This window comes from Hyperolius riggenbachi, chromosome 5, assembly GCF_040937935.1.
Source record: "Hyperolius riggenbachi isolate aHypRig1 chromosome 5, aHypRig1.pri, whole genome shotgun sequence".
Taxonomy (NCBI): Eukaryota; Metazoa; Chordata; class Amphibia; order Anura; family Hyperoliidae; genus Hyperolius; species Hyperolius riggenbachi.
The window spans coordinates 208098184-208112884 of NC_090650.1; the positions used below are offsets into that span (position 1 = coordinate 208098184).

Here is a 14701-nt window from a genome sequence, read left to right on the forward strand (position 1 = left end):
ATTGTGTATGGATGTATTTTCTATGTGTGGACATACTGTACATCAACCTACTTCCTGTTTTGGTGGCCATTTTGTTTGTTTATAAACAAACTTTTTAAAACTGTTTTTAACCACTTTTAATGCGGCGGGGAGCGGCGAAATTGTGACAGAGTGTAATAGGAGATGTCCCCTAACACACTGGTACATTTACTTTTGTGCGATTTTAACAATACAGATTCTCTTTAATGAAAGGGTAAGTGAATTTATAAACATAATTCACCTATACTTCTGTCCTCTAAGACTAGTAAAAAACCAAATGGCTGTACCTACGGTGGATGGATAATATAGAATAATAAAGGTAAGCCCCTCACCACCACCACGTCCTCATCTTGCACCAGTAGGTATCGGACAATATTTCAAAGAAAAGAATAACCGGGTCTCCACCTGGATTTATGCAGAAATTGCTTAAATATTTATTCCATCCAAGTAGCAAAAAAAAAAATTTTAAAAAAATCAGACAATATTTCAACAGTAATCTTGTCTAATATTGATTAAATTACCACAAATACTAGCTCTGTACCTCCTGTGCAGCACAAGTAATGCAGCTGCAGCTTGCGTTATGCTCAGGGCTGTGGAGTCGGTGCAAAAATCTTCCAACTCCGACTCCTCAGTTTATGAAACCACGACTCCGACTCAAGGTACCCAAAATTGCTCCGACTCCATAGTCTAATACTTAACAGGGCTGTGGATTTTGTACCAAAATCATCTGACTCCGACTCCTCAGTTTATGAAATCAATGACTCCGACTCCAATTACGACTCCGGGTGCCCAAAATTGCCCCGACTCCTCGACTCTGACGCCACAGCCCTGGTTATGCTCCACCCACCCCCAGCATCAACTGGGAAACAAAGGGCATGTTCAATCAATACTTGTTTGATATTTCAATAAAAATATGAGTAGGCCCTCATTTTTCGGAATTTTTGTTACATTCAGTATTTTATCTTATGTCTAACCTATTAAAAAAATCATGTAGTGTTAGCCTATCTATCTTTAGTCATAAATATACTACCATTTCACAGATTTCAAGTACCACAAATACAATTTATTCACAACAATACATTAACTGGCAAGTTATACACTACCTTTAAGCCAGCTTTGTCTTCAACTGGAAGTGGGATGTTATAAGACTCTCTGCTTTTGGAATTGTGAAATTTACTCTTCTGCTTTGACTTCTCCTTGTCTACCTGCAGGCAGACAGATGCCAACAGTCGCACAAGCTCCGTGTCTGCAAGGAATTCAAACAAATGGCACTAGGTTCGTCACGGTAACTACAATATGATACACCGTTTTGAAGAGCGAATTTGCATTACATACAAATCTCCAGTACCAAAGAAATGGAAGCAGTAGTGGGCAAATCAAACGCAAGAGCTGACAATCAATCACTTGGCAACTTATAAGTAAATACAGGTGCCTAATAACAGATGGTGGGTTTAATGTATCCACCGTTTAACCTTCCGTTATGTGATTTCCCTGCTCAACACAGATAATAACATACCTGATATATTATACCATTACTTCATGTAGAATCGATAATATTGTTACTGTTATAAGAGGTACTAAACAGCACGTATATATAGGCCTCAATTCACTGTTCAGTAAAATAAATCAGGTCAGTAAAATACCACATTCTGTATTTTACATTTATTTTCCATATTTACTAAGATTTCCTCACATGCTGTTTTTTAAGTTCAGTAATTTACCAACAAATTATGCTATAATTCACTAAGCCCTGCTCAGTAATCTCTCACCAGCTGTGGAGGAGGTCTGGCTGCAAGCTGTGATTCTTCTTGTAGTGTCTGTGTGAGCCGTTCCATATGCGGCCCTGTGCATCCCTGACATCCCTTTAGATGTGCATAAATGCCACTAAAGGTCTCTGTGTATCAGTATATAAATCTGCACATCTAAAGGAATACAGAAAAGCCTCTTTGAATGTCTATTTCTCTTGCACTGCTGTTCTCATGTCCCGCAAGTCAGTGCATCAGATAAATCGGAAAATTGATACTTACCTTCCGTAATTTTCCTTTCCTGGATCAAACGATGGCAGCATACCTATGGGTATTGGCTCCGCCCCCGAATCCTGATTGGACAGATCACCTATAAGTTTTCCAGAACCACCCCCCTCCAGCCATTCTGGTGAAAATCAGGCCTCGAATGGACAAGAGGGAGGGATTCGTATGCCGCCATCGTTTGATCCAGGAAAGGAAAATTACGGAAGGTAAGTATCAATTTTCCGATTTCCTGGACCAAACATGGCGGCATACCTATGGGACATAACAAATCACGCTTGAGGGAGGGAACTGTTGCAAAAATTAACACTTTATTCATACAGACAAGACAGCTCTCCCAAAATCCACAGATGACAAAGAAGCAGGGTCAACATGGTAATGCCTTAAAAAAGTATTAACGGAAGACCATCCTGCTGCTCTACAAATAGACTCTACAGAGACCTTAGAAAAACAAGCCCAGGAAGCGGCCATGCCCCTGGTAGAATGAGCCCGAATTTCCGTAGGTACAGGTAATTTCTTAAGAATATAGGCCCTCTGTATGGTCTTTACCAGCCACGAAGCTATAGTTCTAGAGGTTACTGGCATTCCCTTCCTGGGGCCTCTGAAGTTGATGAACAGATATTCTGAGGTTCTGAACAAAGCTGTAGCTTCCAGATACAGTCTTATGGACTGCCCTACGTCTAAAGGATGATAACTTTCCTCCACCAGAAGAGTAGGTAAAGAAAGCTCCTGATTTATGTGGAACGTTGAGGCTACTTTCGGAACAAACTGCAGCACTGGCCTAATAACGACCCTGTCTGGGAAGAATTCCAAGAGGTTGCCAGAGCAGCCCAGAGCTTGGAGATCTGACACTCTTTTTCCCGAGGCCATCGCTGTTAGGAAGACTGTTCTCAGCGTTAGATCTTCTAATGACAAGGACTGCAGAGGAAAGAATGGAGGCGAGGACAAGACCTCCAGTACCAAGGACAGGTCCCACTTTGGAAAGAAGGGCTTCCTGGGAGGACGCATTTTAAGAATTGCCTGGATAAATTGCATCACTATAGGGTGAGTGGCCCATCGATGACCTGTTAATGCTGACAGGGCAGAAATTTGAACTTTTATTGCCACCACACTGAGGCCTTTTTCCACTCCTGTCTGAAGAAAATCAAGGATGTGTTGGACTTCCGGATTCATGCTATCCACTCCAACTCCTAGTGCGTAACCCACAAACCTTTCCCAAATACGGTAGTAGGTGGAGTTTGTGGAAGGTTTTCTTGCCTTCAGCAGGGTTTCTATCACTTGGCTGGAACAACCGATGTCTGCATACCTCTTCCTCTCAACCTCCAGGCCGCTAAATTCAGCTCTTTGACTCTCGGATGCAGGAGATTCCCTTGAGACAGAAGGTTGTAATTTGCTGGTAACCTGATTGGATCTTCCATGCTGAGAAATGTTGCCAGGGTGAACCATGGCCTCCAGAGCCAGAAGGGAAGGATAGCGATGATCGTGCATGACTCTCTGCACAGCCTCTGAAGGAATCTCGGAATGAGAGGAAACGGAGGGAAGGCATATCCTAGTGTGAAGTCCCATGGCTGAACCAGACAGTCCACTCCCGCTGCAGCGGGATGATGAAAACGGAAGAACTTCTGGACCTTCTTGTTCTGCGGCGAAGCCCATAAATCTATCTGTGGCTGACCCCACCTCTTGGTTATCTTGACAAAGATCTTCTTGTCCAAGGACCACTCGTGGGGATCCGCAAACTTCCTGCTCAGATGATCCGCCAAAGTATTCTGCTCCCCCGGCAAATAGGTTGCTGACAGGTCTGACACGTTTCTTATCGCCCAGGTCATGAGATGGACAGTCTCCTGGAGGAAGGACCGACTTCTTGTCCCCCCCTGCCGTCTGATATAGGCCACTGCAGTTACATTGTCTATCTTCAGCATTACTGACTTCCCATAGACCAGGTGCTGAAAGGCCTTCAACGCCATGAATGCCGCTCTTAATTCCAGGAGATTGGACGGTACCCCCTCCTGTACAGACCTCCATCTGTCTTGTACATGGATCCCGTTGCAATGGGCTCCCCAGCCCCTGATACTGGCATCCGTAGTAATCACTACTGGAGGATCCATCTGAATTTGAAGGTAATTTCTCAAATTCTGCTCCTTGGTCCACCAGAGGAGGGACTTCTTTACCTCTAGAGGCAGGAAAAACCTCTGACTCAGGTTCTTCTTGTTCCAGTGATTTAGGAAGAAGTTCTGGAACCTCCTGAAAAACCAGTGGGCCCACTTCACCATTGGTATTACAGATGACATAGTCCCCAACAGACTTAGACAGCACCTTGCTGATACACTTGAGACCTGTAGAATCTTCCGAACTTTGTTCTGGATCGCACATACCTTCTGGTCTGGTAAGCAAATTTGGTTCTGAACTGTCCGGAACCTTGCTCCTAGAAACACTAAGTCCTGGGAAGGCACAAGTTGGCTCTTCTTGATGTTGACCAGCCAACCCAGATGCCGGAGTAAATGGAGTAAGGTCTCTTGATGTTGTAACAAGGTTTGGTAGTCCTGATGGAGCAAAAGGATATCGTCCAGGTAGTGATAAACTCTCAATCCCTGGACCCTCAGATACGCAATCACCGGCAGCAGTATCTTGGTGAAGGTTCTCGGAGCTGTGGACAGGCCAAAGGGTAGGCACCGAAACTGGTAGCATCTCCCTTCCACTGAAAATCTGAGAAACCTCTGGAATTCTTTCCTGATGGGGATGTGCAGATAGGCATCCGATAAATCCACCGTTGACATCCAGTCTCCTACGGTTATCATCGAAGTTATTGACTGTAAGGACTCCATTTTGAAGTGCTTCACCCTTATGTGCTTGTTCAGGAACTTTAGATCGAGAACTGGCCTCCAGCCTCCTGATGACTTTTTTACCAAGAATAGTGGAGAAAAGATTCCCTCCTGACTTTCCTTGGATGAAATGGGAACAATAGCTTCCTCCCTTAATAATGTCTGTACGAACTCCATCAGGACGAGATACCGCTCTTTGTCCTGAGGAATCCTTGTGGATGTGAACCTGAAGTGAGGAGGCCTTCTGCTGAACTTCCAGGCGTGTCCTTCTTTTAGGGTGTTCACTACCCATGGGTCTTCGATTAATCCCACCTAAGACTTCCAGTAAAGGTGTAGCCTGGCTCCCACTTGGAAATCTTGAGTGGACGTCCCATCAAAAACGCTTTTGACCTTGATGGGCATCGGACGAGGTCTTATTTTTCAGATTCCTCGCAAAGGTGGCCTGAGTGCCCTTCCAGTTTCTGTTAAACTGCTTATTTGGCCTGTACGACCTTGATTGTTGAAATCTGTTGCCCGGAATCCTTTTAGGAACCTGCTGCCTGAATGGTCTCTGTTTCCGGTCTTGTGGAATCAGACCTGACTTCCCACCTGTCACCTTCGAGATTGCATTATCCATCTGAGGGCCGAACAGGTATGCCCCATCGAAAGGAATCTTGCACCAGTTTGCTTTGGAAGCTGAATCCGCGGACCATGGTTTCAGCCAGAGAGCCCTTCTGGCCGTCACACTGTATAACATCGACCTTGCCGCAGATCTGATGACATCAAATGCTGCCTCACCCATAAAGTCTCCAGTCAACTTCAGTTCCTCTAGTGCTTTAATTATTTCCTGCTTGTCTGCACCTGAATCCAAAGCCAACTCAATGTTGTCCACCCAAACACGGGTAGCCTTAGCCAAAGAGGTTAAAGCGACAGCTGGCTTGCATGCGGCTCCCGCCCCTAAGAAAGCTTTCTTGACATCTGTGTCAATCTTCCTATCTGATGGTTCTTTGAAGGCTATTGCATCTTCCATAGGCAGCGTAACATGCTTAGCCAATCTGATGATTGAGGCGTCTACCACTGGTGCAGAATCCAGAATCTTTGTATCCTCTTGTCTTAATGGGTACAGTTTCGAGAATCTGTTATTAAGTGATGCCTTCTGCTCCACCTTGCTCCATTCTTTCATGATCACCTCCTTAATGATCTTCATAAAAGGGAAAGCTTTCGGCTGCTGTTCCAGGTGTGGATAATATCTATCCGGTTCCTGAGCTGAACTCTTCTCTTCCTGCCAGTCAATGGCTGATTTAATAGCGTTCAAGAAAGCTGGCACTAGGGTGAAGTTAAAACCCCCTTACAACCCTTCCTCCTGAGAGAGGGGGTCCTCTACTACAGCCTGAGGTACTGCAGCTGCCGCCGGTTGTGGAGGCATCATTCTCTGAAAGGTCTCTTGGACTGCCTGTTGAATAAAGTCTAGGACCTGCTGATTATCAGTGTCTCTATCTCTCCCTAATTCTGTAAAACAGGATTCACAGACCCTCTTATCCGGCATAGCCGGCTGGGTACATGACCAGCACTGGTTCTGAGTTGGCCTCTGAAATGGCTCAAGGGCATCTGACTCTGGAGAAATGTTCCAATCTTTACGGGCCCTTTTCGGGGACATGTAGTCATAACGTCCCTTCTCCCTGTATGGAGAATAACGGCTCCGTTCAGGAGACCGCCTTCTTCTAGAGTCCCTGGAACGTCTGTGCCTAGATTTCGACCTGGAGTGGTAATCCCTTCTCCTTGAAGAATCTCTGTACTGCCTTCTGCTTCTCCGGCTCCTGCTCCGGGACCTGCTCCTTCGATCTCTAGAAGACTTCTTTCTTTTAGCTGATTTGTTGCGGGACCGATGGCTCCTGCTTCTATCCCTCGATCGTGATCTTGACCGTCGGGTCTTAGATGGGGAACGGTTCTTGGGCACCGCTTGGTGACTTCCTCCTTCCCCCGGGCTGCATAAACATGAACAAAACATATATGTATGTTCCAATTTCCTTCCCATAAATCAATAATCAAGGGGAAACTGCACTCTTTTTTTAAAATACTTTCCAGAGGAACCCTGTGCCAGGACATTAAAGCTTAACACCCTTGTGTGTAAAACAGAAAGACTGCATTTAGCAGTCTATACCTGTTAATGACCACCTCCTCTGCCTGCCCAACAGTATCCATCTCTCTGTTTAAGAGAAAGGATAAGGCACATTACAATGAAGCTGACACAAATCAGGGCACATAAAATCCATCACAGCAATGTCATCTGCTCTTTACCTTTGTCCCGAAGACCAGCAATAGCTCAATCCACAGGCCGAGTGCCAGAAGTATCTCCCCGCAGGAGAATTTGTAGCCAAGGCTTCAGTAATGCTCCCTGCAGCTCACCGCAGCTCCTCCGTGCAGAGACGCCAGGAACAGCGTGCAGCCATCGGCCTGCGCTTCCTGAACGCCCATATGCGGGCGTTCGGCCAATCAGCGCGCAGTGACACCAACTCTCGCCTCTCGCGAGACCCTACGTCACTATGCGCGCACAGAGGGGTCAGGCGGCGCCATCACAAAACAGGGCAAGCCGCACCACCAGCCGATATGCTGGTACACACAGAGGACGCCATTAAACCCTGTTTAAGGGTACAGGACAACCCTCTAAAGCGGGAGAGGCTGAACCCGCTGCACAGGTAGGATAAAGAACCTAAAGGGAAAATAAACGAACAAAAGAAAAAAACAAACTTTAGAAAACAAATACAGGTGAAACTGTCCATTCGAGGAAAGAAAAAAGAATGGCTGGAGGGGGGTGGTTCTGGAAAACTTATAGGTGATCTGTCCTATCAGGATTCGGGGGCGGAGCCAATACCCATAGGTATGCCGCCATGTTTGGTCCAGGAAAATGGGGTGAAAAGCAGGAATGGGGAGGCTCTTCCTATTGGCTCTCTGCTAGGTCTGTCCACTTATCTGATTGTAAGTTACCGCCAGCTACACGCTGTCCTTAAAAACTGAACACTCTCACTTGATATACTGCAGCGTATGTAAATTGCCATTTCTTGACATTTATTGAGGTATTTACCACAAGTTGGTAATTTACCTCACTAGTCTGTAATTTTACTTTTGAATGCGGTTTAATGCGGTAATACGTTTAGTGAATTAACATTTTTCAAACTGTGCAGTAAATCAGCTTTTTTCTGCATTGCCGAGTGCAGTAATGCTTGGTGAACTGAGGCCATTGTATATAAACAGTGGTTGTGCAAATGTAAAAGATGATAGCAGTATGTCTGTGTATGCAAGGATGCAATTGCGGCAAACTGCTTCATTCACTAGCATTCCAGCAACCACCACCATGGTCCAAACTCCTGCCACCTAATAGTAGACAGTTTCTAAAGGTGGCCACTAACAATATAATTTGGCAAACAATAATTTACAAATGATTATTCGTACAAATGATCAGAAATTACTGTTTGGGACCATTAAAGGACATAAATGTCCTAACCAATCTGATCGGATTAATGAAATCAATCCGATTTCAGATCGATCCCGTCAATCTAACTGAATTGGCTAGGAGAATTTTGTAAAGTAGTGGTCCCGAATATTCATTTCTGATTGTTCATATTAATAAATGCTCAAAACGATTGTTCAGCAAATTGTATCATTAGTAGCCACCTTAATACATCCAGTAGAGGTCTGTAGGATCACATATCTGCCAATCTGCTCCAGATTAGAAAAGCAAAGTAAACTTGGTCATGAATCCATCCAAGAACACTGTCTGGAAAAACTAAACGTCTGTAGTCAATCTTTATGCAGATTCAGGATACTACAGAACCACTCATTCTAACATTAGCTTTTGCAGACAAAATGTGTTGAAAGTGCAGAGATCTGTTAAATAACACACAGAGTTGTTGTATAAGGTATAGTTGTAAGAATCTGAAGGAAAATGGCGAAGGAAAATAATAATACCCGGATCATTAAGCAGCATGACCAAGTCAAAAGCCGTGTAGCCATTTTTCGCTCGCAGGTTGACGTCAGCACCTTGGTTTAGGAGGTAAACCACAATTTCTTTATTCCTAATTTAAAAACAAAAAAAATGAATTTAGTTTAGCAGGATTCGTTATTTCTAATGTGGAAGAAGATATAACAAAGCATTGGCACTGCAGCGTAGCAGGGCTGCAACTGGACCTACCAGGATCAGCAGGCTCACTAAGGCCCTGTTCATACCTGAGCGTTTTGCCGACGAATTCGGCAAAACGCTCAAGCGCTTGCGCTTTTGAAAGCGCTAGTGCAATAGAAACCTATGGGCCCGTTTTCACTTGGGCGATTTGCGTTAATCGCCTGCGAGTGTGAATGGCGATTTTTGGCATTAATCGCCAAAAATCGCCAGAGCAAAGCGCTAGCAAAATCGCTAGTGTTTTGCATTTTGCAAGTGTGAATGGGGCCTAAGGGTCCATACTTTGCTTGCTCTGACCAAGAGGATTAAATGTTGGCAATGGAGAAAGGAAATGAAGGTTGGCACTGCAAGCGACTTGATTTATTCATTCCGGGTACAATCCACCGTTGTACTTGGCGAAATAAATTCTGATTCTGATATGAAAATGCCTCTATGTAACATGTTAAAACGTATAAAACTTATATGTACTTTTATATAATTGAGTATATCATTACTAGAGCTAGAATTAAAAGTATGTGCTTAGAAAGCTGTCAGTGTTTTGCAGACATTATTCTTTTTAAATGCAAACTTTTTATCCTAGATCACGGGAGTCAAATAACTGCTCTTAACAATATAGGCTCCAGAAAGATGGCTGGTTGTTGTATGTCTCTGCTGGTGCTTTTTAACAACTCAAGTGTTATAATAATGACAGCAGTGGAGAAAGGAAATTAAGGCCAGCACTGCAAGTGACTTGATTTATTCATAAAACAGTGCGAGGCTGTGCAGCAATACAAGAATAGGGGAACATACTGGTCCTGGTGGGCAGTCAGTGGGGCAGTGGGTGCTGGCCAGGGCACAAGTAGCCTGACGGCCGTTTCGCGTGGATAGTGCTTGCTAAACCTCCATAGAAGCACTATCTGCGTGAAACGACTGTCAGGCTACTGGTGCCCTGCAACCACCGCCCCACTAATTGCCCACCAGGACCAGTATGTGCACCTATTTTGTATTGCTGCATAGCCTCGCACTGTAGTATTATATGCTGATGCATTACAATTTTATGAATAAATCAAATCGCTTGCAGTGCCGGCCTTAATTTCCTTTATTATAACACTTGGGTTGTTAAAAGGCACCAGCAGAGATATCCTGGAGGCAGCGGGGGACAAACGCAGGCAGCGGACAGGTAATGTATACTTTACACGGGGCATCGAGGGGACATTTTTCATCAGGGGGGCACAGCGGCAGCATGAAATTGATCTGGAATCAGCCTTTGGTGTATGGGCAGCTGACAGATCTCTCTCTTCAAACTACACGCATCTGATTTTTACTACAAACAACAATATTTGACCTTATTAGAAACCTAATAAAACATAACTTTTACTTCGTGTTTATTAAAATCGTTCAATATATAATATTTCCATTAATTTCTAATTTTCCTTTTACCAATTTTTCAACTGTTTCGCTGGGCAGTATTATTAATCTTTACCCCAGAGGGCATTAGTATTAACCAGCCACCTAGGGTTGCTGCCTTCAGCCAAACAATAATTTTGCTGAGTAATTCCCACCTAAATAAAGAAAAAACCCCGCACCAAAACCGACATGTTTCGGCTCATAAAAAATAGAGCCGTCGTCAGGGTATATATAGATAAAGTGCTAGGGTGCAAAGTGCATTATAGTAGAAACACACAGCTATTTACAACAACATTGTCAAGGAAAATAACAAATGAGAGATGTTCTCTCAAGCAAAGTCAGCTATCAAATGAGCAGTGTTGCTCATCTCCCTTATATATCCATGGGAGTGGGTGGAGCCATATCTTTTGGTGCCTCCCATCGACCATTGGGATCCCTATTCGTCCAAATGGTCATCAATCATAATCCCTTAAATCGTATTTGGTACTCTATCTTCCTCTTATGAACAAAATCCCTTATTACTGTGAACCCTGTACATCCACAAAGTTCACTATGACTAGTATACCTTCTTCTAATAATAGTAGATCAAAGGAAGTACCTAAAAAAGCATAAATCTCTTGAAACGCCGTCCTCGGCGAGGATCTCCATAGGATTGCATTGGGACTCCCCTATTGGTCAGAAGCAGAGCATGTAACCTAGCGTCATCCGCACCTCCCCTCCCGCTACGTCAGGAGGAAGCCTGCCTCATAGTCCATTCCACATTGCCTCCGATGTATAGGGGCGTGATCACAGAGCGTGTCACTATTGCCATAGTGACGGCAAACGCCGGCTCTTCCGCATTCACTTAATACACGTCTGCGGAGTACGTCTCTCCGCAGCGCGTACTGTTTACTTGTCTCCATGGCAACCTATCAAACGCCGTCTCCTCCGCTTTCTCTAATGCACGTCTGCGGGGTACGTCTCTCCACAGCGTGTACTGTTTACTGCTACCATGGAAACATAGCATTATTTACTATTCACACACAAACTCCTCATCTGTATATATAATTTTTATTAATCCCTCTACATTATTGCAGATAACTTAAGATATTATTCACATATACCTAGCGCCTTTAATACCTATTGGTTCATTTTATAAAAAGCCTATATTAAGATAGTGTAACATACAATTTAAGAGTGGATTATTAACCTCGATATTTATAACAAGGGGCCATATAGCCTTCAAAATTCTTATAACAATATTAGAACAGCCTATAGGTGCAAGAATATATATCTGGGAATACAAATCACTTTGCTTCACCAGATTTGTATCAACATTTTATACACCTCAAGGACTATCAATTGTCACTATCTTCTAGCAAATAAAGTAAGAGTCAGTTAATTCTCATAATTCCATTAATCAAGTAGGTATATATAGATATATATCCACACCTTATAGCAATGCTTAGGTATAAGAAAGGAAGGATATTATGGAGTAATTGAGTGCTAAGTGAAAGAGCAATATGTAGGAATGAACTACTTCAAACAGTCCCTTATCAGATTCGATTAGAGAGAGATTTGTTTCTTGGTCGAATCTGCCCATACATCGCTAGATGTATGGCTACCTTAATACTTTTAGCCATAGACCCAGAACAAGCATGCGGATCAGATGTTTTTGACAAAAAACTGTTTGTTACGGGTGTGTGATTCAGACACTACTGCAGCCAGATTAGCAGAATGCCAGGCAACTGGTATTGTTTAAAAGGAAATAAACATGGCACTCACTTCAGTTGTCCTTTAAATAGCTTCACATAATCAGTTCTCTGCTAGTGCTCAAATCAGAAAGGTATATGTTTGCATCCTTAGCTAATCCTTACATATTCTGCCATGAGTGTTTAATTTATATGCAAGGAATATTTCAAATTAGACTTTCACACTCTGCTATAGTTTAGATACCATGACCTAGCTAGAACTGAGCTTGTAGCTCCACAAAAGCTTTTGTCATACCCCATACAGAAATTAGATGTCATCTTTGAGAATGGTATATTGCACAACTAAAAGGTAGGCTTTTTCCAGCATAGAGCAGGTTTGAACAGAGGAAGGAAGCTTTGGCAAAAGCTGGTCAGTTTATACAGTTACTGCAGTAAATGTAACTAAGAATCCCTGTTGTTAAAGAGAAGTTCCTTGTTTTTTTTGTAGGACCAGCAATGCTAGCTATGTTGTTAGAGCACTGAACATGCCATTTCGATATTTATTCTAAACAAAAGGAATTATCCAATAATATGTAGAGGCAACTGCTTGCTAACCAATATCAGAATGCAGAGGGTTAATTTGTTGTAAGGTAGTATGGTCTAACCTCCGCCCAAATGCCTGTGAGTGCAAGCATTCTTGTTTTCATGTAGTGTACACATCTAGACAAACATCTAAATGTCAGATTTCTGTTTCAGAAACCTTACCTAATCTGGTGCCGACTGCAATGGCCAGTTTTACAAGCTCAAACAGAAAAGTACTAAAGAAAAAAAACTACAATCCATTTCACCTGGTAGGGGATGAACTCTACCAATGTAGCATTTTGGTTTACAAGGGAAGGATTTGTTTTCCTAAAGCAATAGTTAGAGGTAGGAAAAAAGACAAAAAAAATATAATATTAAATCAGACCTAAACTCAGAACTTTCTCTCTGCTCTAAAAGATTATCAACAGCATAATAACCTTTAAAGAAAAAACATTTTTAAAAAGAAAAACATTTACATCTTATAGAACTCCAACAGAGATCCTGCAGTATTTACTTCCTGATTTCCTGGGAGCACAGAAAGGGTTAACCTCCTTTGTGTACATATTAGCACAGAACCTAAGCACAGATCAGCAGAAGCTGGCACTAGTGGAGCAGTGTGGCAGAGGAGAGTTCTGTGATCGCCGCTGGGGCTGATGGATCAGGTGAGCCAGTGCTGCCACTGCATGTAACGATACACGTGAAGGGGAGGGGAAGCGGAGGGGACACAAGGGGCAGCAGAGGGGACATATGGGGAAGGGGACATATAGTACTGAAAGGGTTAAGCCTCAGTGTTTACTCTATGGGGAGCTGCCTAGGCAGAGCCCGCCTGCAGTCATTTTGATCAGCCTAAACAAACAGCCTAAACAGAGAACACAGATAAATGAGTTTCTTCAGCAGCTTTATGTGGAATAAAGATTTTACACTGTGTGCTGTGCAAGAGTTCGGGTCCGCTTTAAAATCATCTTTAACCACTTACCCTCCCCGGGACGAGTATTTTTCTCCCTGCAAAATCTCTCTAAACCTCGCAGGGACGTAGATACTCCTCCCTTGCCCTTGTGCACTCCCGCTCTCTCCTGTGCTCGCTCCCACGCTGCTTATCATTAGAAGGGATATGAATGAATGGGAACGCAGTTAGCAGTACTATAGTATGCTAACAGGAAATAATGCCCGAGGACATTTTGTGGCCAAATACTAAAATTACGCCTACACACATTTTTTTAATAAAAAATCCTACACATTAATTTAAAATGAGTCCCTTACCTCCCACACTCTCCAATAGTTACCAAATACAATGTTGCATAAAAAATGCAATAAATGCAATGTATTTTAATATGTATGTCAAGAGGGCAAACTATAATGGCCGAAAACTGAGAAATAAGGCATTTTTTTCCATCTTTTTTCTTATTATTCTCTTTAAAATGCAGTTACTACTATGTGGCGAAAAGAAAACAATGTCATTTCAGTGTGATACGTATTGATAGTTATTGGCAGATGAATGAACGCAGCACTGAAATGTGAAAATTGCTCTGGTGTTTAAGGGGGAAAACCCCTTGGAGCTGAAGTGGTTAAGTACACCTAAAATTATAATAAGACATGAGAATAAATTGATTATACTATTATGTGTTCTAATGTTATGTCCTATATGTTCTGCATGCCTGTACTACTGTATGTCAGTGAAGTTAAGTAAAAGCTAATTTTCACAGTGTACTAGATAATTCACTACAATGCTGATTGGAGAGCTAGAATAAATAAAATATTGTTTGTATTGGTGCAAGTTGTTGTATCTTTGGTTTCTGATATAGTATAGGGCCTGTTTCCACTACACGCAGATTGGATGCAGAATGGATGCAGAAAAATTGACTCCAATGAATGCCTATGGGCCTGTTTCCACTAAACGCGATTCTGATGCAGATTTTCCCATAGGCATTCATTGGAGTCCATTTTTCTGCATCCATTCTGCATCCAATCTGCGTGTAGTGGAAACAGGTCAAGTGTATCATGTATGGAAAGCATAACAAATCTATAAGTGGTACCGGTACTTAAGAA

At 42.9% G+C, this 14701-nt stretch overlaps 1 protein-coding gene across 1 annotated transcript in view; it reads right to left on the bottom strand.

The window, feature by feature from the left end:
* The window catches only part of ANKS6 (ankyrin repeat and sterile alpha motif domain containing 6), a 119964-nt gene that overhangs the window by 65805 nt on the left and 39458 nt on the right, over positions 1 to 14701 (bottom strand). The window contains exons 5-6 of the mRNA XM_068236656.1: positions 8810 to 8916; positions 1122 to 1264 (exon numbers count right to left, since the gene is read on the bottom strand). Coding sequence (XP_068092757.1) covers positions 1122 to 1264; positions 8810 to 8916 — 250 coding nt within the window. The remainder of the gene's footprint in view (positions 1 to 1121; positions 1265 to 8809; positions 8917 to 14701) is intronic.